This window comes from Bison bison, unplaced genomic scaffold, assembly GCF_000754665.1.
Source record: "Bison bison bison isolate TAMUID 2011002044 unplaced genomic scaffold, Bison_UMD1.0 scf7180017862979, whole genome shotgun sequence".
NCBI classification, from domain to species: Eukaryota; Metazoa; Chordata; class Mammalia; order Artiodactyla; family Bovidae; genus Bison; species Bison bison.
The window spans coordinates 2,391,322-2,411,228 of NW_011493551.1; the positions used below are offsets into that span (position 1 = coordinate 2,391,322).

A 19,907-nucleotide genomic window follows, 5' to 3' on the forward strand; every position below is an offset into this window, starting at 1 on the left:
TCCAGCTTGTGCTTCATCCAGCCTGGCATTTTGCATGATGTACTCTGCACATAAGTTAAATAAACAGGGTGACAATATACAGCCTTGTGTTGCAGGTGGCAGACGCCATTGTGTTCCTTGCTGACCTGCCTGGGCCTCAACGTCTTGTTCCTCACCTTGAACGAGGGTAAGAACTGCTTCCAGGGCTTTTTGTGAATGAAGGTGGAGAGGAATTCTGAGAATTGGCCCTGTATGAGGGAGCTGCTTGTTCCGCTGTGGGATCAACCTCTCTCCGTGTCTGCTCAGTGTCAGGACACAGGCTCCTGAGAGACCCACCTGGGGCTAGAATCCTGACTGGGCCACTGGTGTGACATCAGAAGTTCTTTAATCTGTCTCTTAAGGCCTAATCATCCTCATCTCTGAATGGGGTTTCCCTGTGGCTCAAATAGTAAAGAATCTGCCTGCAATGCAGGAGACCTGGATTCAGTCCCTGGAGAAGGAAATGGCAACCCATTCCAGTATTATTCTTGCCTGGTGAATTTCATGAACGGAGGAGCCTGGCAGGCTATAGTCCATGGGGTCACAAAGAGTCGGACATGACTGAGGGATGAAATTTCATTTTCTCTGAAGGGGGATAATAGAAGTGCTTTCCTCAGAGGGTAGTTGTGAAGTACGAGATAATCTATGTGTAACACTTAACACAGTTAAAATAAGCAGCCAGTACATTATAGCTATTATTATTGTTTCCTCTGGACTAAATGCATTGACCTTTTCCCAGTTTGGTTTCCGGGGTCAGCTGAGGACATGACCTGGGGTGAAGGTACTAGGAAGGTGAACTGATGAGGCATTTTTGCCTGTTGATTTTCTCTGGCTCAGCAAGTGAGCCTGGTGGGGTCTGCCAGGCAGCCAACAGCAGTGAGGGGTTTGTAGCCTGCAGCCTTTGAGGTCGGTGTGTGGACAGGTAGGTAGCTGGAGGGGTCCTGGGTAGTGATGTCTCCTGGGGACCTTTTATGAAAAGGCATGCTGTGACCCAGCCCTTTTGGTTAGAACTGGCAGATGGCTGCAGAAAAAGCCAAGCCCATCAAGGGAAGTGAGTAAAGGGCCTGGGATGGAATGTTCTGAGGAGCTGGGTCCTATCTTCATGCCTTTGTTCTATTGAATTCCCATTTCTCAAGTGTCTCCTTTGCTTCCTATGGTTTCAGTGAGCTGAAGAATAAACCCATTTCACATAAGACCTCATCTTCTGTGTCTTAAGCGTCTTAGTAGGACGCTTTTCTGCCTCACTGAAACTCAGATATCCTTCTTAAGCTGTTAGATTTTTCTGAATATATTTCCACAGAAAAATTAGTTCAGGTGACAGATACTTAATTACTTTGTACCCACTGCTCTGTTAGCTTGCTTCCATGTTAACATGGAAGAAGTTCCTTCCTTGGATTTTATTTTTGCCTCATCATTTCTCGATCCAAAGTGGTCAGTGGTGTCCTAAATGCCAGTGGAAGGCTTCCAGTCAGCCCCTGTGACCCAAAGGTCAGAATGTCAGACATCAGGAGCTCCCCATGGCCAGATCCCGGGCACGAGCTACCTGCTGTGTGCTGTGTACTAGTAGAGGGGTTTTTAATATTTTTGAAAGGGTCTGGGGCTACGGCAGTGACCAGATGGGGAAAGTCCTAGCCCTTGGGGCCTACCTTCACGGAGAGGCCAACAGCCATGCCTGTAGTCTGCCTTGTGGTGGTTAGTTCTGTGAGGAAAACTAAAGCTGGGTTAAGAGGCTGGGGGGTGAGTGGGGAGATGCTGTTTCATACCAGGTGATCTGGGGCGGGCTCTTTTGGGCAGAGGCCTGGAGGAGGTGAGGGAGCGAGCACGTGGACATCTGGGTGGGTGGCGGCTCCTGGCACTGCTGTTTGCTTATCTGCAGTGTTGTTGCTCCCACAGGTGCCTGGTACTCAGTGGGCGCCCTGATGATTTCAGTGCCTGCCCTACTGGGCTACCTTCAGGAGGGCTGCCGGGCACGGCTGTCCGAGTCTGAGCTGATGAGGAGGAAGTACCACAGCGTGAGGCAGGAGGACCTGCAGAGAGTTCGCCTGTCTCGCCCCGAGGCCGTAGCTGAGGTGAAGAGCTTGTGAGTATGGAAGGGGCCGGGAGGTAAGGGATGGTGACAGTACCAGTCCCACCACACTGAGTGCTTGCTGGGCACCGGACATTGTTTAAGGCAAAACGTGGATGTTATTTCCTTTGGTCTTTGTCAGAGTTCTGGGAGATGGCTACTATGGTTGACCTCCATTGATGAAGGAGGAAAAAGGCAAGTGACCAAGCTGGGATGGGAAGCCAGATCTAGCTGATTCCACAGTTTAGGGTCTTGACTGAGCACATGCACGCATGAGCCACTGCCCGGGTTCAAATCCCAGCTCCTCCAGTGTGACTCTGGGCAGGTCACTCAGGTTTGTTGTCTGTTAAATGAGATAAGTATAGGCCTACGTCCTAGGTGGTTGTGAAGACTAACTGGGCGTCTGGTACCCAGCAAGTGTTCAGTTAAATATTAGTCATCGTCACTGCACTGTGGTTTACACATTTAGGAGGAACTTCCTAAATGTGACAAAGCTGGAGCTCCTGAGGAAGCACCTTCAGACTGTTGGCAGACAACAGCTGTAGCAGCTTCAGTGGCTCCCGTGACACACAGCAGGGGTTCTCATCTCTTCCTGGGCAGCAGAGACATCTGTGGAGCTCAAAAAAAATTATAAACAAGTGGAGGGCTGGGCTCCTCTGAAGAAATTCTGAGTCAGTTACCTGTGGGGGCGGGGGTGCTGCATATCTGCAGTTTTTCAAAAAACCTTTTTCCTTTGAAATGATTTTAAACTTATGGAAGAGTTCTAGGAATGGTGCAAAGAGCTCTCATCGACCTTTACCCAATAGAACACTTATTAATGTTCTGCCACATTGGCTTCATCTGTCTCCCTACACTAAGACGTAATTTTTTTCTTCCTGAACCATTTGAAAGTAAATCACAGACATCTTGTCTGTTTGCCCCAAACACTTCAGTATATATTTTCTAAGAACAAGGACATTCTCTTCTATCTCCACAGTCCTGTAATCAGATTTTGGGAATTTAACATTGATAACATTAGCATTAGTGCCATTATCTAATAACTGTTCATGATCAAATTTTGCCAGTTGTACTAATAAGGTCTTTTATATAAATTTCTCCTGATCTGGGCTCCAGTCCAGACTCTTACGTGACATTTAGATTTTAGTCTCCTGTGACCTGGAATAGTTCCTTAGTCTTTGTTTCTCATGACCTTGACATTTTAAAATAGAACAAGTTTATTATTTTGTAGAACTTGCCTTCTCTTTGGGTAGTTTGGTTCTTCACGATTGGATTCAGGTTTTGCATCTTTGGCAGAAATGTGACGTTGTCATTGTATCATATCAAGAGGTACATGATGTCACTGTTATGGGGGATACTAACTTTGATTAGTTTGGTGAAAGTTTCTCCACTGTAAAGTGACTATTTATTTTAGCCTCTAGAGTTAGTAATCTGAGTGGGGTATTTTGAGACTTCTTTGGGTAACTTGTTCCTCCTCAGACACTCACCCACTGCATTGAAACCCATGTTGGGTCTTGCTTTTATCAGTTTATCACTGTGATGGCTGCACAGGTGATCTCCTAAGTGTCATTATTACCTGACATTCTGTAAGAAAGAGCTTTTCCTTCTGATTATCTATATGAATGCAGGATTTTAAAATTTTATTCAATGGGTTATAATCCATTACTGTGATTATTAATTTTGATCTCATTTTGTCCTCAGTTTGGGCTTTCCTGATAGCTCAATTGGTAAAGAATCCACCTGTAATGTAGGAGACCCTGGTTCGATTCCTGGGTCGGGAAGATCTGTTGGAGAAGGGATAGACTACCCACTCCAGTATTCTTGGGCTTCCCTTGTGGCTCAGCTGGTAAAGAATCTGCCTGCAATGAGGGAAACCTGGGTTCGATTCCTGTGTTGGGAAGATCCCCTGGAGAAGGGAAAGGCTACCCATTCCAGTATTCTGTCCAGGAGAATTCCATGGACTGTATAGTCTATGGGGTTGATAAGAGTCGGATATGACTGAGCAACTTTCACTTTTTATATTTTATGATACAGTGGTGGTTTAGTTGCTAAGTAATGTCCTACTCTTGCGACCCCATAAACTGTAGCCTGCCAGGCTCCTCTGTCTCTAGGATTCTCCAGGTAAGAATACTGGAGTGGGTTGCCATTTCCTTCTACAGGGTCTTCCCGACCCAGGGATCGAACCTGGGTTTCCTGTGTTGCAGGCAGATTTTTTACCAACTGAGGTATGAGGGAAACCCTGTGATATAGTAGAATGTTCAAATTCATCTTCCACATTCCCTGCCTTGCTCTAGAATCAGCCATTTCTCCAAGGAGCCCTTCAGAAACCAAGATCTGGGTGCTCATTGCACAAACATGCTCTCTTTGCTTTTGATGGGGTGGGGGATCCATCTCAAAACACTCTTCAGGTCAGTCTACCTGAAACCCTGGGTGGAAACACATTGCTGTGCATCCTGGCATCCGTCTTCACAGCTCCAGTGCATCTGGGAGGTGGCACCCTGCTCCTCATGGTATAGAGGAAAACTGCATCCTTGAAAAAGTTAAGTAACTGGCCCAACACCAACAGCTAGGAAGAGACCAAAGCCGGAACCTCAGCAAGTTTTCCAAGAAGGGGCCTGAGATGTATGAAGTTTCCCCGAATTCCCTGACCCTTCCAAGGGGTTTGAAGGGACTGGCTGAACCTAGGTAGCTGTGCCTGCGAAGTCCTGGGCCCTGCTGCCCTGGAGCTCTGTTAGGCCACATAGGCGGGTGAGGCAGGGTACACAGCGTGCACAAGCCCCTGTGTTGTGTCTGCAGCTTGATCCAGCTGGAGGCCCTCCTGAGCCGCCTGTGCGGCACCTGCGAAGCCGCCTACCGCGTGCTGCACTGGGAGAACCCCGCTGTGTCCTCACAGTGAGTGCCCCTCTGTTCCCACCGCCCCTGCCCTGAGGGCCCCAGGCAAAGACAGCTGCCTAAGAGCCCCCTGTCGCCCTAGCTCAGGGGAAAAGAGCCCTCTAGGCTCTTGTGTGCAGATCAGCACGTAGGCTTGTGGGCTTTAACGCCCTGCTTTGGTTTAACACCTTCTTTGCGCACTATGCTCAAAATATTTTAATAATAGAAAAATAACTCACCATGTAATCTCCCACCCTGGTATAGCAGCCGATCTCATGTTTGGATTTCCTGCTAGAGTTTGTCATAGGCACGTGGTGTCTATAGCTCAGGGTGTAGGTGAGACTCCTTTTTTTTTTTCACACTTATTGTACTATATAATTGGTTTTCCATATTGCTACATAGCTTTAGGAATTACTTGTAATACCACACCAATATAGATAGTGATTATACTGTAATTTATGAAATTATATATTATACATCCTGTTGTGTATTTAGTCAGTTTCTACTTTTAATTACTAACCCTGTAGTGCACATTTTATGGGTTTAACTTTAGTCTTTTGAAACTTTTTTCCTTAAAATAAATTCTAGGATGGAACTATTGGATCAAGTGAAATGAATGTTTTTGAGGCTCTTCGTGTGTGATACTCACATTCGTGTGTGATACTCACAGTGACTCGTGCTTGTTTAGCCTCTCCTGGTGCCAGACACTGTGCTCAGTGCTCTCCATGGTACCGGCTCCAAATCTGTCTTGTTCCAGACTTCAGAGTCTAGATCCTGAGGAGTGATGTGTGTTAAACCCACTTAGGTGGCCCTATCCTCAGCCACCACTGCGGCCTCTAGGTGTCACTTGTGACCTGTTGGTGGTTGTAAACCCTTTCTCCCCACTTTATGTTCTCCTTGTTTGATTAGCAGATCTTGTCAGCATATTAACTGTTCCCAGAGCTACTTCTTGCCCAGACTCTCCTGTGGGTATGCCCTAAACCAGTTTGCTTCTGATCTTATGAATTTCTGATCCTGTGGTTCCTCTCTGTCGGTCCAGGTTCTATGGGGCTCTCCTGGGCACGGTTTGCATGCTGTATCTGCTGCCTCTGTGCTGGGTCCTTGCCCTTTTAAACAGCACACTCTTTCTGGGGAATGTGGAGTTCTTCCGAGGTAAGCCCAGGAGAACCGGGCAGAGATGGGGTCCGGGCTGATCATGTGTTTGCTGTGCCTGCCACCAGGGGGCAGCACCACCCCAGAGTCCTGCCTTGGAGAGGGAGGTGGGACCCAGGGGAGGCTGCTACTAGGGGTCCCTTTCCCTTCCCCAGGCAGATGAATCGCTGCCCACGTGATACGGTGGCTTCTGGGAGACGAGGGAGGGAGGTTTTCCCAGTGTTGCCACCCACCTCCAGGGTGCAGTCCCCCAGGAATCACTGCCTTGTCTCTGTGTAATCCCAGAGTACCCGTCTGCCGTCTGGTTTCCGAAGCAGTGAGGTGGTCTGGAGAGGCCTTGAGTCGCAGATGCCTGGGCCTGTACATATGTTTGGGTGATTGCTATGCTTGTTTTCTTCCCTGTGGTTGGAAATTAATTATAGAAGCCATGATTTATCGGGCACTTACTGCATTTAATCTCTCTTTAACAATCTCCTGGGGTAGGTGTTGGTATATCTGTCTTGTTTATGAGGCTTAGGTTAGGTAACTTGTTCAGGCTTAGGAGGGTGACCGTTTCCTGCAGCAGAGCGTGGGTGCTGGAGGAGGCAGCCAGGTGCAGTGGTGGGTATCCCCAGAACACCACTCATTCCATCCTGTTTCTGTCTTCCGCCCCATTCTCCTCACCCTGGGCAGTGGTGTCTGAATATAGGGCATCTCTGCAGCGGCGGATGAACCCCAAGCAGGAAGAGAGTGCCTTTGAGAGCCCGCCACCATCAGATGCTGGGGGGAAGGGCGCTCTGGTGGACTGCACTCCTGCACCCACGCCCACAGAGGTGAGCACCCCTAACTGCCCGGGCAGAGTCTGGTGTGGGCAGGCTGCCTGGCCTCCCTATTACCAGCCTGTTCATACTGTATAGCTCCTGGGCTGGCCTCTTCCTTCCCAGGCCCGCCTCCTCTGAAGTGCTTAATAGTAATAACTGTGGTAATAAGGGCTATGCTATGCTTTATTGAGTGTTTACTCTGCTGTTCAAGTACTTTATAGACCCATGAGGTGCAGGATATTTCTGAGAATGAGATTATTCTCCTCGTAGAAGAGAAGGCTGAGGCACAGAGTGGTTGTCCGCAGTCGGCGGGGTCGGGAGCCAGACCCCGCCCTATGGTTCCAGAGCTCTGCTCTCAAGCAGCATGTTCTGCAGCCACTGTTGGTCCTTTCGTGGCCTTGGTGCCTCTCTCTGTCCTGCTCGGTTGGAGACTGCTCTCTTTCCCCTGACTTCCTTCTTGCCGGCAGCTGTGCCATTTCCTCTGAGGCGTGAACCGCTGTTTTGAGAAACCTGGATGCTGGCTCTGGGGAGGTGGCCTCTCCCCGGGGGCAGGGCTGTCACTGCTCTGACTGTTGAAGGGTGTCTCTTCCCAGGACCTCACGCCGGGCAGTGTGGAGGAGGCGGAGGAGGCCGAGCCTGACGAGGAGTTTAAGGATGCGATTGAGGTGGGTGGTCTTCCCCGGCACCCCCAGCTGACCAGCTCAGAAGTTGGGTGGTCCTGGCGCCGTGTGGCTTCTCACATTCCAAGTCTGGGCTTTGAGAGTTCTCTTACGTCCAAGTGAGAAGGTGAAATGTGCCCTGCGCTCAGACCCACTGGTTGAAAGGCTGCCACCGAACGTCTGCCCGTCCTCTTGCTGACCTTGGCGTCTGTCCTGGGTGCCCAGGGCGGGGGTGGCTCTGCAGGCCTCTGGGAAGCTCCCTGCTAGGGGAGGTGGGCCGTTTACTGCCTTGGCTGGAGACTGTGGGCCTGGCGCCTTTGATGTGGGGCAGGCAGAGTTGGAGGAGGGCATTGCCCCGGTCTCTTCTGAAGGATGAGGTCCGTCAGATGTCCCTTTGAGGGGTGAGAATGGGAGGCTGAAGAAAGCAGTTGCATGGCCAAGTGCTGGGTTGGAGAAAGTTCAACAGTCTGCCTGGTTTTAGGACAATGGTTCACACTGGTAGTTTGCAGAAGTGTTTTATTTGGCACGCAAAGCTTTAATTTTTTAGCCGATATTTAAAAATTGGAGAGACTATAGTAAAAACTCTGAATTTTTCAGTTTTTCTAAAAACTCAGCAGCTCTGGGAGCCCTGAGTCTGCAGTGGTCAGTGTAGCTGAGGAGAGACTGTCTGCTTCAGAGAAGTCACATAATCCGCACCGATTCCTGTCATCCCTGGTCACGGAGTCCTGGTGGCATTCGCCATTTATTGTCATGTTTGCTCTATGGCTTTTTTTAAATAGGAGGAATTCACTCTTTATGACTCTTGTGAAGTGGGGGATGCAGGAAATGGAGGTCTTGGACGTTTCCTCCAGGCCTACGGTTTTCACCCAGCTGGCTGTTACTGTAGCCTCATCCGCATGGGCGTTTCCATTTTCCACTGCTGAGATTTCTCCAAAACCTGAATGTACGACTGTGGACTCTTAAGTTGTGACTCTTGAGTACATAGCTTCTCCCCGGCTGATTGATGTTGGGATCCTTAACGGGGTCTCTGTTAACCTCGCCCTTCAGTACGTGCTCAGAGTCAGTGTGGTAGCACTCCCGTGCTTCCTTTCGCTTGGGGAACCCCTCCCGGCACCTTCCTTCTTGCTATCTTCTCTCTGTTTTCTTTTCTTCTCCCCCGCACCTTGGGAGGCAGGAGACCCACTTGGTGGTGCTGGTAAGTAGGAGCCTTGGTGAGGTGGGCAGGGGCTGAGGGGGTTGAGGAAGGGTGGCTGAGCCGAGCTCGCCACGCCTCGTGGGGTTCGCCACGCATGCAGGTCCCAGAGCTCTGTCAGGAGGGGACAGGACTGGAAGGAGCTGTTCCCGCAGGAGGATGACGAGGGGGCCCCGTGCCCGGCAGAGGACGAGCTGGTCCTGCAGGACAACGGCTTCCTGAGCAAGAACGAGGTGCTGCGCAGCAAGGTGTCGCGGCTCACTGAGCGGCTCCGCAAGCGGTACCCGACCAACAACTATGGTATGCCGGGGGAGGGCGGGTTGGAGGTGTCCTGGCCATGGGGCAGAGGTGCGGCGTTCTGAGGAGGAGAGCTGTGTCCATGGCACCCTAGGGAGGTAGCACAGGCACAGCGGGGCTGCGAGGGAGGGAGCACGGGTTCCTTCTGGCGTCTCTCCTCATTACTTCTTGTGGGAAGATGAGTTCAGTTCTGGAAGCGCTCCTCTGGGACCACGGGGCAGTGTGGTCCTGAGGCAGGTGGAGCCATGGCAGGCGGTGGAGTGTGCGGCTGAGTGAGGGGTCTGAGTGTCTAGGTAACCCCATTGCTGCCAGGTGACCTTAAGCAAATTATTTCACTTCCCTGTGCCTCAGTTTTCCTTCTGTAAAAGGGGACTGTTGCTGAAGCTCCAATACTTTGACCACCTGATGAAAAGAGCTGACTTATTAGAAAAGACCCTGATGCTGGAAAAGGTTGAAGGCAAAAGAAGGGGGCGGCAGAGAATGAGATGGTTGGATGGCATCACCAACTCAATGGACACGAATGTTAGCAAACTCTGGGAGATGGTGAAGGATGGGGAAGTCTGGTGTGCTGTAGTCCATAGGGTCGCAAAGAGTCGGACGTGACTGAAGACGCGACTGAACGACTAAACAATGACAAAAGGGAATAGTACAAGTTCTTATCTCACAGGGTTGCTGTGGGTCTCAAGAGAGATAATGCTTATGAAGTGGTGGCACATTGCTGGCTGGTTCATAGTGAGTGCTGCTTTTATCACGGGAGGCCCTGGTCTTTCCCTCAGGTGCCTAGGCACTTGTCTGGATCTTTCCAGTCTGATTGGAAGCAAATGGAAGGAAACACTGTCTTCTGGGGATGATAGAGCCCCAGCTTCCCTTCTCCCCAGCCAAGTCCGTAGATTGGCCAGTCCTCATTATACTGACTGAGGGGTGGATCCAAGAATGTGACCTTGGAGAAAGGTGGACTTGATTGTCCTCGAAGCTTGGAGGGACTTCTCTGATGGCTCAGATGGTAAAGAATCTGCCTGCGATGCAGGAGACCCAGATTTGATCCCTGGATCAGGAGAGTCCCCTGGAGAAGGAAGTGGCAACCCACTCCAAGATTCTTGCCTGGGAAATCCTATGGACAGAGGAGCCCAGAGGGCTCTGGTCCATGAAATTGCAAAGAGTCAGACACACTGAGCTGACTAACAAGCTTGGAAGCCTGGCTCTGATCAGAAGAGCGTGAGCCAAGCCAGATGAAGTTATAGCTGGAGCCTGGACGACTGGAGACTCAGGGGTCTCCCTGGTCCTGAAGCAGAGCCTTGCTTCTGCCTGTTGTCAGCAGACAGGGAGGAGGATGGGCTGGCTGTGCCATGAGGTCTGGTGGGAGAGAGTTCCGAGGAAGCCCGTGGGGTTTATCGTGAGGTATTTGACCTGGGCGCTCCAGGGCCTGCCTTCCTGCTCCTGCAGCGACCAGGGCAGTTGACTCCTGAGCGTTAGACATCCTGGGACACCCTGTTTCTTTCTGCTCTGCGAATGCCTCCAGGCATTCAGGATCCCTTCCTTTCATTTGTGATGGTTGCTGACTGCTGCCGATCGCTCTGTGTCCAGTGCACTTTCACATACGCCGTCTCACTTAGTCCTTAGAAGCAGCCAGGCTTCAGAAGTCCCAGATGACATTACACCAGACTTAATGCTCTTGTTCTGGCAAACCATACTTTTATATCTGTGAGTTTTAAATAAAGCCCCTTAGATGCTCCCATTTTACAGGTGAGGAACCTGAGGTTGAAAAGAGTGACTTGGCCAGTCTTCAGCCAGCACGCGGTTGAGCTGTAACTCAGATCCACCTTATCTGATCTCACTCACTTCTTTCTAGCTCACCATCTTCCCTTTGCCCTGGTGTCTGAAGTGCCCCAGTTTTATGCCTATCCCATTTCTGTATTTGGCTTTTGGTTCAGATAATCCCTACCGAGATGGGTGAAGTGTTGTCAGGTTCCCACGAGTATGGCGAAGCCAGAAGACAATTATTCTCCTAAGCCGCACTTAGCCCTCCACTCTTAGGACTGCTTGCTGTCCCTCCCTTGAGGCATCGTCGGGCTCTTGGCTGTGAGGGCAGGTATAGCAGCTCTGTTCTGGGGTCTGTGTCCTGAAGGGCTGGGTGAGTGAGCTGCTCTGGGGGCCGTTCTGTTTTGGCTGCCAGTGGAGGGAGGGGGGTCCACGGGAGGAGTGAGGAGGGCAGGCTGCTCATGAGCCTCTCCGTGGCCTCCAAGTGGGGGAGTCCTACTGGGAAGAGCCCACTCTGTCCTGGAGGCTCTGTGCCCGTCGCCCTGGCAATGGTCTCAGGCTCCTCTGCTCTCTCTGCCCCTGGGGCATCTCACATGATGAATCAGGACCTCTGCTAAAAACAGGCAGGAAGAATTGGTAGGTCTTGGCAAGGAATAGGGGTGCTCTCCACATGCCTGCCTGAGCCGGTGTCAGCATGCAGACTGGCCCTGGCCCCAGCCCTGCGTGGTGCGTGGCTGTTTTGTTAGCCCACGTGACTGCCTTGGGGTGCTTGGCCCTGGTACTCCTTACAGTTGAGAGGGGCCAGAGTGCCAGTCTGTGACCCAACTCTTTCCTCCCAGCCCACGCTGCTTGCTGAGGGGAGGCAGAGGCGGGCTGCCTTGCCCTGATTTTTAGTGTTGGGAGCAGAGTCCCAGAGCAGCCTGTTTGCTGGGGTGGCGCCACCCGCTGGCGGTGTGCTGAGCTCTTCTGTGTCCTTTGCTCTGCCTGGGTCGTGAGCTGACTGACAGCAACAGCATCTGCCTTACACCCACTGGTGTCAGCTTTCTCCCTGCTCGAGCTGGGTCCCTGTCCTCCAGTGCAGGCAGTGTGTCCCCATTTAGTGAGAGCTATGGGGGACTCTGGCTGGACAGCCCGAATCTCTTTGGGCCTTTGTGTGAGGATGAGGCCTGGTGCTCTGTGCCTGGCCAGACAGGTGGTCCTGGAGGCCTGGCCATGTGCCCTGAACCTAGTAATTGCTTTGATCGGATCATCGGAGGCCTGCAGGCCCCAAGTTGTAGAAATGTCCTTCAGTAGTCTTGTCTCCTTCTGGGTTTTTCCAGGACCCAGCCCAGCTCCCTTCCCTCCCACAGCCTTTGGCTGGGCTCTCTGGTCCCCTGTTGTGAACACCCTCCTGCCTCATCTGGACCCCAGCCTTTTCTCCCCTGGCTCAGTGACCCCCATCTGCATGGAGATTTCTGTGCTGAATTGTGGTCAGTATTTCTGGCGGCGCCCTTGGGACTTCCTTGTTCTCATCAGGAGCTTGTTCTCATCAGTTTCTGCTTCAGGAGCTTGTTGGAAGTCATAATGGCCCAGCGTGGCCTTTCCTCCCCTCCATCCTTTTGGGTTTTTTCTTTCGGCTGCGTGTATGCCCTTCATCAGACTGTGTCATTGTCGCAGCCCACCTTTCCCTTCTTTAATTTTCCTGCAAGCATGGGTGGGCAGCGAGCACAGCTTCTGTTAAGTCCCTTTGCCCTGATGTAGTATCTGAAGGCATGATCGGGGGAGTTCCCTGGCGGTCCAGTGGTTAGGCCTCCACACTTCCACTGCGGCGCACGGGTTCAGTTCCTAAACAGGGAGCTAGGATCCTGCATACTGTGCGATATGGCCAGGAAAGGGGAAAAGAAAGGGCAGTCCTTTCTTCCCCATCTTCATCTCTTCTTGCACCCCCGTTGCCTCCTCCCAGCTGTTTTCTAAGTTGTTGTTGCTTCTTCTGCTTAAAACCTGATCGGAAACCTTGTGGTCCTGTTGTATCTGGTCGCTTAGGCAGGATCTCTTCCCCTGGTGGTATCCACCCCGGCCTGCCCACCACACACGTGCCTGCACCTCTTGCCCTGTGAGTCTTCTTGGTTGGCACCTGGTTCTGAACTTTACCTCTTGCCCTGCAAGTCTTGGTTGGCACTTGGTTCTGAACTTCTGTCCTAGAATCTTCAGATGACAGGAAGCAGGAGTCTGGTGTTCAGGAGGTGTTTCTCCCTCTAGCTGTGGGCAGAGTGTTTGTAAGAAGATACTTTGGAAGGGATCGTGTCAGGCGGGTTTCATCTGAGATCATCGGAGCGATGCCTGTTGTCAGGTCCCTCCCACCTTGGTGTCATTTCAGGGGGAGGTTCTGCTGGATGCTCTTCTATTTGGGCTGGACCTGCAGGTGGGGGTGGAGGTCTCTAAACCCCGGGTGGGAGCAGGGGCGGCAGCTGTGTGTAGTCTGGGACATTGGTTTTTCCTGCGTGGTTTGAACCTCTCCTCTGGCTGTGGACTTTGCTCTTTGCTGCCAGCCAAGGAGCTGGGCTGGGTTGGTGCCCGTAGTGTCCCCATGAAGAAGACCCAGGAGCAGGTGAGAGTTGAGACGTTTGGACTGGGTCAGAGCTGAGCTGCTGCCTCTGTTTCTCAGGGAGCTGTACGGGCTGCTCAGCCACCTTCTCAGTGCTGAAGAAGAGGGTAAGTCTCCTCGAGGGTGCTTTTGCTGGGGACTCGGGATGAGTTGTAGGGGAGTAGTGCCGTGTCACAGATGAAGTCTGACTCGTTGGGCCACGTTAGGCCTGGGGTCTGGTTGGACGGTTACTCGAAGGAGCAGGTTTCCCCTGCCTTGTGTCCACGCCTTCACCAGCCTTCCTGTGGGATGTCCCTTCTGGTCTTAGTCCTGCCCTGCTCAGGCACTGCCCTACTCGTAGAGTTGTCCCCAGTGTCTGGGGGTGGGGATCGGAGACTGACCTTGGCTCTCATCCGCAGCGGAACTGCAGTAACTGTGGAAACATCTTCTGCTCTCGGTGCTGCTCCTTCAAGGTGCCCAGGTCCTCCATGGGGGCCACAGGTGAGTGGTGCAGGCTGGGGGTCGGGGTCCGCCTCCCTCTTCTAAGAGGGGTGCTGCATGTGGGAAGGAGCCAGGGTCAGTGAGAGGTCCAGGGAACTCGGGGTTTCCTCCATCTCCCATTAAGGAAGGAAAAATGGAAATATTTGCTGCATGGACAAGAGCATATGTATATAATGTATCTGAATTATGAAGTCCAGTAGTGAATACCAGTGACCACTTCACTGCAGTTAGAAGATAGAACGTGAGCAGCCTCACCCGGCTCCCCAGCTCCACGCCTGCCTTCCCCAGGGAGACCACAGTCCTCAGTCTCATGCTTTTTATTTTATTAAAAACATTACCAAGGCAATGAGAAAGAGACTAATTTCTTTTCCTTCTATAAAAGCCATACATACTCATTGTAAACAAAAGAAAAAACCAAAGAAAGGAAGACATTCCTAATCTATTTCAGAAAGAATTGTTAGGTGTGGACCCGTCTGGGTCATTAATGCCATCACACATGGGATAAATTCATATGCATGTGCTTAAAAAAAAGGGAGCATGTATTACAGACTGCTTTGTAATATGTTACAATGTTAAATTGAATGTGTTTATTTTTTCATTCTTCTGGTCATGCTAGTAACATATGCTTATTCTAGAAGATTTGGAAATTACTATACAGAAGAAGAAGGAAGAGAAAAATAATCTTGTAATCTTACCACCCAGAGATAATAACCACTGTTAAAACATTTTGGAAAATTTTATCCTGGTATTTTATTTTAAAAAGCATTTTAAAAGTTATTCTTTTGGTACCAAAATAATGTCTAACGCATAGAATATCTGGGAGAGGCTTGCTGTTGGCATGGTCACTCTCGGAACCCCCGGGTCCCGTGGAAAGAGAAGTTTCTGAGGGCGAGTGCGTGAGCTGGGACAGTGAGCTTGTAGGCGGGGGGAGGGTGGTCTGTGTGGGGCTTGGGGTGGGGTGAAGTGGGATGGGGAGGTGGTTCCAGTTGGAGGGGCAATGAGCCAGAGGGCATGAGGAAGCATCTCACCAAGTTCTTCCTCCTTTTCAGCCCCTGAAGCCCAGAGAGAGACTGTGTTTGTGTGTGCCTCGTGTAACCAGACCTTGAGCAAGTGAGAAGAGGGGCCAGGGTCCAAGAGGCCACCTGTCCCCGGGGCCAGCAGTAGACCCCGCTCTCCCCACCCTTAGCCTTGGGCATATGTGGTCTGAATGCTAGGTAGGCCTTGCCTCCCTGCCCCCGCTGTCTGCATCTGGGTTCTGGAGCAGTCCTTCACTCCTGCGGATGGCCAGTAGTGGTTGCTCCTCCACCAGGACTGGCATGTTTGCCCTGCTCTGTTCTGGGTGTTAGGGAACTCAGGGCTGGGTGGGAAATAGAAGTTAGAGGGCAGCAGTGAGCCAGGCCTGATCTGGACTGGTCTTCTGGCATCCCTGCATGCCTGGAGTTCTCTGAGGCTGGAGGTCAGAGGTTGGGAAAAGCGCTTCTTGCCCCGCTGGGTGCTAGGCCAGGCCCTTGCCTGCCCAGAGCCTGCAGAAGGGCGTGCACCATGTCCCAGTTCTGCTGTTGGAGTATTCCTGCAGGCCTCAGGAGCTCTTTGTTTCCCCGCCAGAGGGCATGGCCAGGGCTGTCAAGACCAAAAGTACTTCTAGAAGCAAGGTCAGAGTTCCCAGATTCTCTCAGAGGAGGGCCTGGCAGAACCCTTCAGTGTTAAGCAGAGCAAAACACGGGGAGCCGCAGCAGCTCAGAGGCCTCAGCCCCACCTCGCAGAGACCCTGGCTTACAGTCTCAGCCCACATGTTATCCTAGTGTTTTCAGCTCTGCCGGGAAGATGCTGGGCACTCAGTCATTCCTGCTCCCCATTTTCAGAGCCTTGGCCACCCTCCTCTGGCCTAGAGCTACCGCTTCCCTCACTGGCCCCTCGTCCCATGGAGTGAGTGTGAGGCCAGGTAAGCTCAGCAGAGGTCCTGAAGCCCTTGACCTCTGGGGGCCTGGGAAGTGTGGGGTCTCGCTAGGCTGGTCTCAGATTCCAGGGCTGATCTGTAGTAGGGCAGCCTCAGTTATGGGATAAGGCCACCTGGAGTGCCCATCCCGTCTGCAACAGTTTTGTCTTCACCCTGGACTCTTAAGGGCTCAGTGTCTCTCCCTAAGCCGTGAGCGGGCTCAGGCACCCCTTCCTTCCCCAGGAGCTTCCTTGCCTTTTTGAAGTATTTATTTATTTATTGCATGATTCCCGGGAACATGGGGCACAGGGAATGGGATCAGGAAGATGGGGGCCCTCTCCTGCCCTAGGGTTCTCCCCTGGACTCATGGGCTGCCTGGGACTCAGAGCCTGGGAGGTGGAGACGTTTCTATACTCTCAGCTGGGATGTGAGGAGGCAGGCTGGGAGTCAGGGCTCATCCTAGGCCAGCTTTCTTTCCCGGCCAGCCAGTCTAGGAGCCAGGGGCCTGCCCCATGCCCAGAGGGGCAAATCCCTGGGGAGCCAGGCAGGCCTTGGTAGACCCCCTTCCTCAAGCTCCTTGGTCCTGTTGAGATATGAGTTAAGTGCTCATGCTTTATTTACACTGGAGAGGAACTACAAGGATGTCTTTGTATATGGAGAATTGTCAATAAAAAGGCCTCAAGCTTCCTATGTTTTTGTTCTGGTCCTTGCCTGCCCTCTCTCCCTGAGGCTAGAGAGCCAGGTGCCCCCCAGTGCTGGCCAGGTTTGCAGGCCTGGGCTGTGTCTTCAGGACGGGGCGGAGGGGCCACGGAGGCTGAGGTCGTGTGTGAGCTGGGGTTGGAGGAAAGCTGTGCCTTGCACAGGAGGTGCTCAGCGAGATGCCTGTTGGATTGACTTGAGGTGCCGTCTTGTGACCACATTGTGAGGGCCAGGGCTTGGGGTTAGGACCAGGACTCAGTAAATGCTAAGCCACACAGGCTTTAGAATGGAAAGATTTTAGCTAATCCCTCTGAGAAAGCAGGAAAGGATCAGCTCTGGGGGAGGCTGAGAACCAGCCAGAAAGAGGATTGGCTGTGAGATGGGAAGTGGGAGCAGTGCTCTAGGGGTAGGGGGTTGGTAGGGGGGTGTTTGTTTGCTGGGCACCAGGCACCACGAGAGGCACTTCATACACATTATTTCATTTAATCCTTAAGATGGCCCTATGAGGTAGGTTCTGTTTTTCTTCCCATTTTACAGGGGAAGAAATTGAGGCCCAGGGAAGTTAAGTGGTGGCTGCAAAAGGTTTGGCGTGGAATCTTGCAGAGTGGTGTCTTCAGACCATAGGCCTGAGGCAGTAAAGGAGGGGGCAGAGGGACTCTGCCTTGGGGTCGAGGTCAGGTTGCAGCCACATCCTCACCACCCCATGCACGTGCACCTTGGATGGCGATGCCTGGGGAGTCCTTGCACTGAGGCCTCGGTCTGGGCCCTCCCCCTGGTATGGCAGAGCCCCAGCAGCTCCCAAGGAGCCCCAGGAGGCAGGGAAGCAGCCAGAACCTTGCTCTGGCAGTTTTTACAGAAGAGCATGTTCACAGTACTTAGTACCAAAGTGGCTTCAGCAGCTTGGTAGTCCAGAGGAAATGCTGGAGGAGTGGAAAATAGGGTCTTTGAGCAAAAGAGCACAGAGTGGTAGCACAGGCCCAGGAAGGAAGTTCTTCTCGTGGAGGGCATGTGGCCCGGTTGGTCACTTGGAGGGATACTTGGAGTTAATCCAGTCTAGCCCCTCACTGCGGGAGCCACACTGCATCCGCATGAGCATGCGGTTCCCACCACATTGGAGGATGAAGCCAGAGGGCTTTGCTCAGAGCCGGAGCAGTGTGCACTAGCCAGGGAGCATCCCAGCGGCAGTAAAGGCAGGTGCTGTGATGGGCCAGCTCCACACTTGGCCTATTCTACATTGACTGCACCCACGCTGGAGTGAGTTGCTACAGGGAGGGGCTTGCCCCAAGCCTGTCTGTGCTGCTTTCCTCATCTGTAAAGTGGGTGGAGAGTGGTCTTATCTCATATGGTTGCTGTGAGGATTAAATAAGACAGTCCACTTTAGGTGGGAAGTTAGGTGCCTGGCACATAGTAAATGCTCAATAAACGCTAACTTATTTCTCTCTTCCTGGCAGTCTTCAGGAATAGCAAAACAACTCTGCCCCGCATGGCTTAGAACAGCGATTTTTTTAAAACCAGAGAATAATTATAGATTATTATTCAGGAAAGAATGAGGCTAGACTGTAGTTTGAAAAAGCAGAGTCAATATTTTATGTTGGGAAAATGAAAACAAGTCTAATGTTGGTGGAGTACAGACTATAGCTTGAGGAGCTCTCAGGACGTAGGATTCAGGGGCACGAGAAACAAGGTTTTCATCTGGGGTCAGTGAAGAAGGGAGGGTACCTTCTTGTCCCCTTGAGGTGCATGTGAGGGCCTCAGAGCAGGCCAGCAGTGGACAGCTTTAGAGTGCAGGTGCCACTGGGAAATGGGGGATGGAGCCGTGGAGGGCTTTATGAGGAGTGGGTGGCGCCTTCCAGCTCTCTGGGGTCTGCAGCGTAGACAGCACCGAAGGCGGCATAGCCTAGAAGGCAGATTGTCTGTTGTAGACCTGGATGCCTGGCTTTAAAGATGTCTTCCGGTTTGTTCTCGGGGACCCAGTGAGGGGACGGGAGCCAGGTCTAGGACGGCCCTGGGGCCTGCTGGGCAGACCTGGATGGACAGCCAGCTCCCACAGCCTGACTTGGGTCGAGGGTTCTGTCCATCATTTTTTGTGGGCTGCTCATGGTGGGGAGCAGTCTCCAGTGATCCTTGGCAGACCTTGAACTGGCCCTGGTTTCTGGGGTCTTCCGGATTTGTGGTCATTGGTCACTTGGCCCTCAGAGCTGAAGCCAAGAGAAGCACCAGTATCATCCCTTTGTCTCCATGGAACCTTCGAGGCATCAAGGGGCCCTGGCTCCAGCATCTCTCCTGCAGCTGGTGGCTCTACGATCATAGTACCTGTGTTTATTGAGCACTCGTAGTGGGCAGTGTGTGGAGTGTGTCATCTCGTTTAAACCTCATGAGAGTCCCCAAAGCTAGGTTCTGTTATTAACTTAACCAGTGAGTAAGTGGAGTGAAATAACCTGCCCAAGGTCACATAGCTAGTGAACCATGGAGCCCTGGTGTGAACTGTGTCACAGGTGCTTCTAGGCACCAGAGAAAAACTGGGTCACCATAGCAGTCCTGGCTGTCACCTACCCTCTGTTCTGCCTTGCCCCCACACACTCCAGGAGTTTCTGAGACGCTGAGCTAATGGAAGGGGCCTGCCCACCACCAGCCCTAGCGAAGTGGGCTCAGCCTCCAGGGGAACAGAGGCAGTCTTGTGGCAGGAGCTCCCCCAGCTCCCAGCACTGCCCCACCTCCCTGGCTGAGTCGTTTTCAACACCCAGAGCAGCACATTCCATTCTCGGGCACAGCTGGGGGCTGGGGACTCCGGATCCCCCTGGCCCCAGCAGAGCCTGCTGTCTGGGCGGGGACACTGGGTCCCAGCCACACACATTCCAGCAACAACCACCCCCCACATTGGATTTCCCAAGGAGTGAACTTTAGCCAGGATTACAGCCAACTGAACACTTGTGGGATGAGAGCTTCCTTTGTGGGACCCAAGAGGCTGGATGCTGACGGGGTTGAGAGGGGAGGAGGAGTGAGGGGGGTGTTCAAGACTGGCTTCTCTGCTGCTCGCAGGGCCCTTGGGGTGGGATCTGAGCAGGGGCCCCCCGAAATCTTCCTGTGAGGCAGGGTGGCAGAAGCACAGCTGCCTCCACACCGATCATGCCCACCTGTCTTCAGCTTTGCCCCTTGTAGGCAGTAGTTCCCAGGGTTAGAGCGTGGGGGTCAAATCCTCATCACACTGCTAAGTACAGCTGTGTGTCCATCAGTAAGTTCATTAACTTCACTGAACCTCAGCCTCCTCATCATTAAAATTGTTGTTGTTTAGTTGCTAAGTCGCGTCTGACTCCTTTGTGACCCTGTGGACTGTGGCCCACCAGGCTCCTCTGTCCATGGGATTTCCCAGACAAGAATACTGGAGTGGGTTGCCGTTTC

The 19,907-nt window shown here is 52.3% G+C and overlaps 1 protein-coding gene across 4 annotated transcripts in view; it reads left to right on the forward strand.

The window, feature by feature from the left end:
• The window catches only part of ZFYVE27 (zinc finger, FYVE domain containing 27), a 22,673-nt gene extending 6,174 nt beyond the window's left edge, over positions 1-16,499 (forward strand). For all 4 annotated transcript variants that reach the window (XM_010833082.1, XM_010833081.1, XM_010833083.1 and 1 more), the window contains exons 3-12: positions 96-166; positions 1,912-2,098; positions 4,877-4,972; positions 5,991-6,103; positions 6,776-6,915; positions 7,497-7,568; positions 8,910-9,054; positions 13,454-13,500; positions 13,792-13,873; positions 14,923-16,499. In XM_010833082.1, coding sequence (XP_010831384.1) covers positions 96-166; positions 1,912-2,098; positions 4,877-4,972; positions 5,991-6,103; positions 6,776-6,915; positions 7,497-7,568; positions 8,910-9,054; positions 13,454-13,500; positions 13,792-13,873; positions 14,923-14,987 — 1,018 coding nt within the window. In that variant the 3' untranslated portion in view covers positions 14,988-16,499. The remainder of the gene's footprint in view (positions 1-95; positions 167-1,911; positions 2,099-4,876; positions 4,973-5,990; positions 6,104-6,775; positions 6,916-7,496; positions 7,569-8,909; positions 9,055-13,453; positions 13,501-13,791; positions 13,874-14,922) is intronic.
• Positions 16,500-19,907: the final 3,408 nt, after the last annotated feature.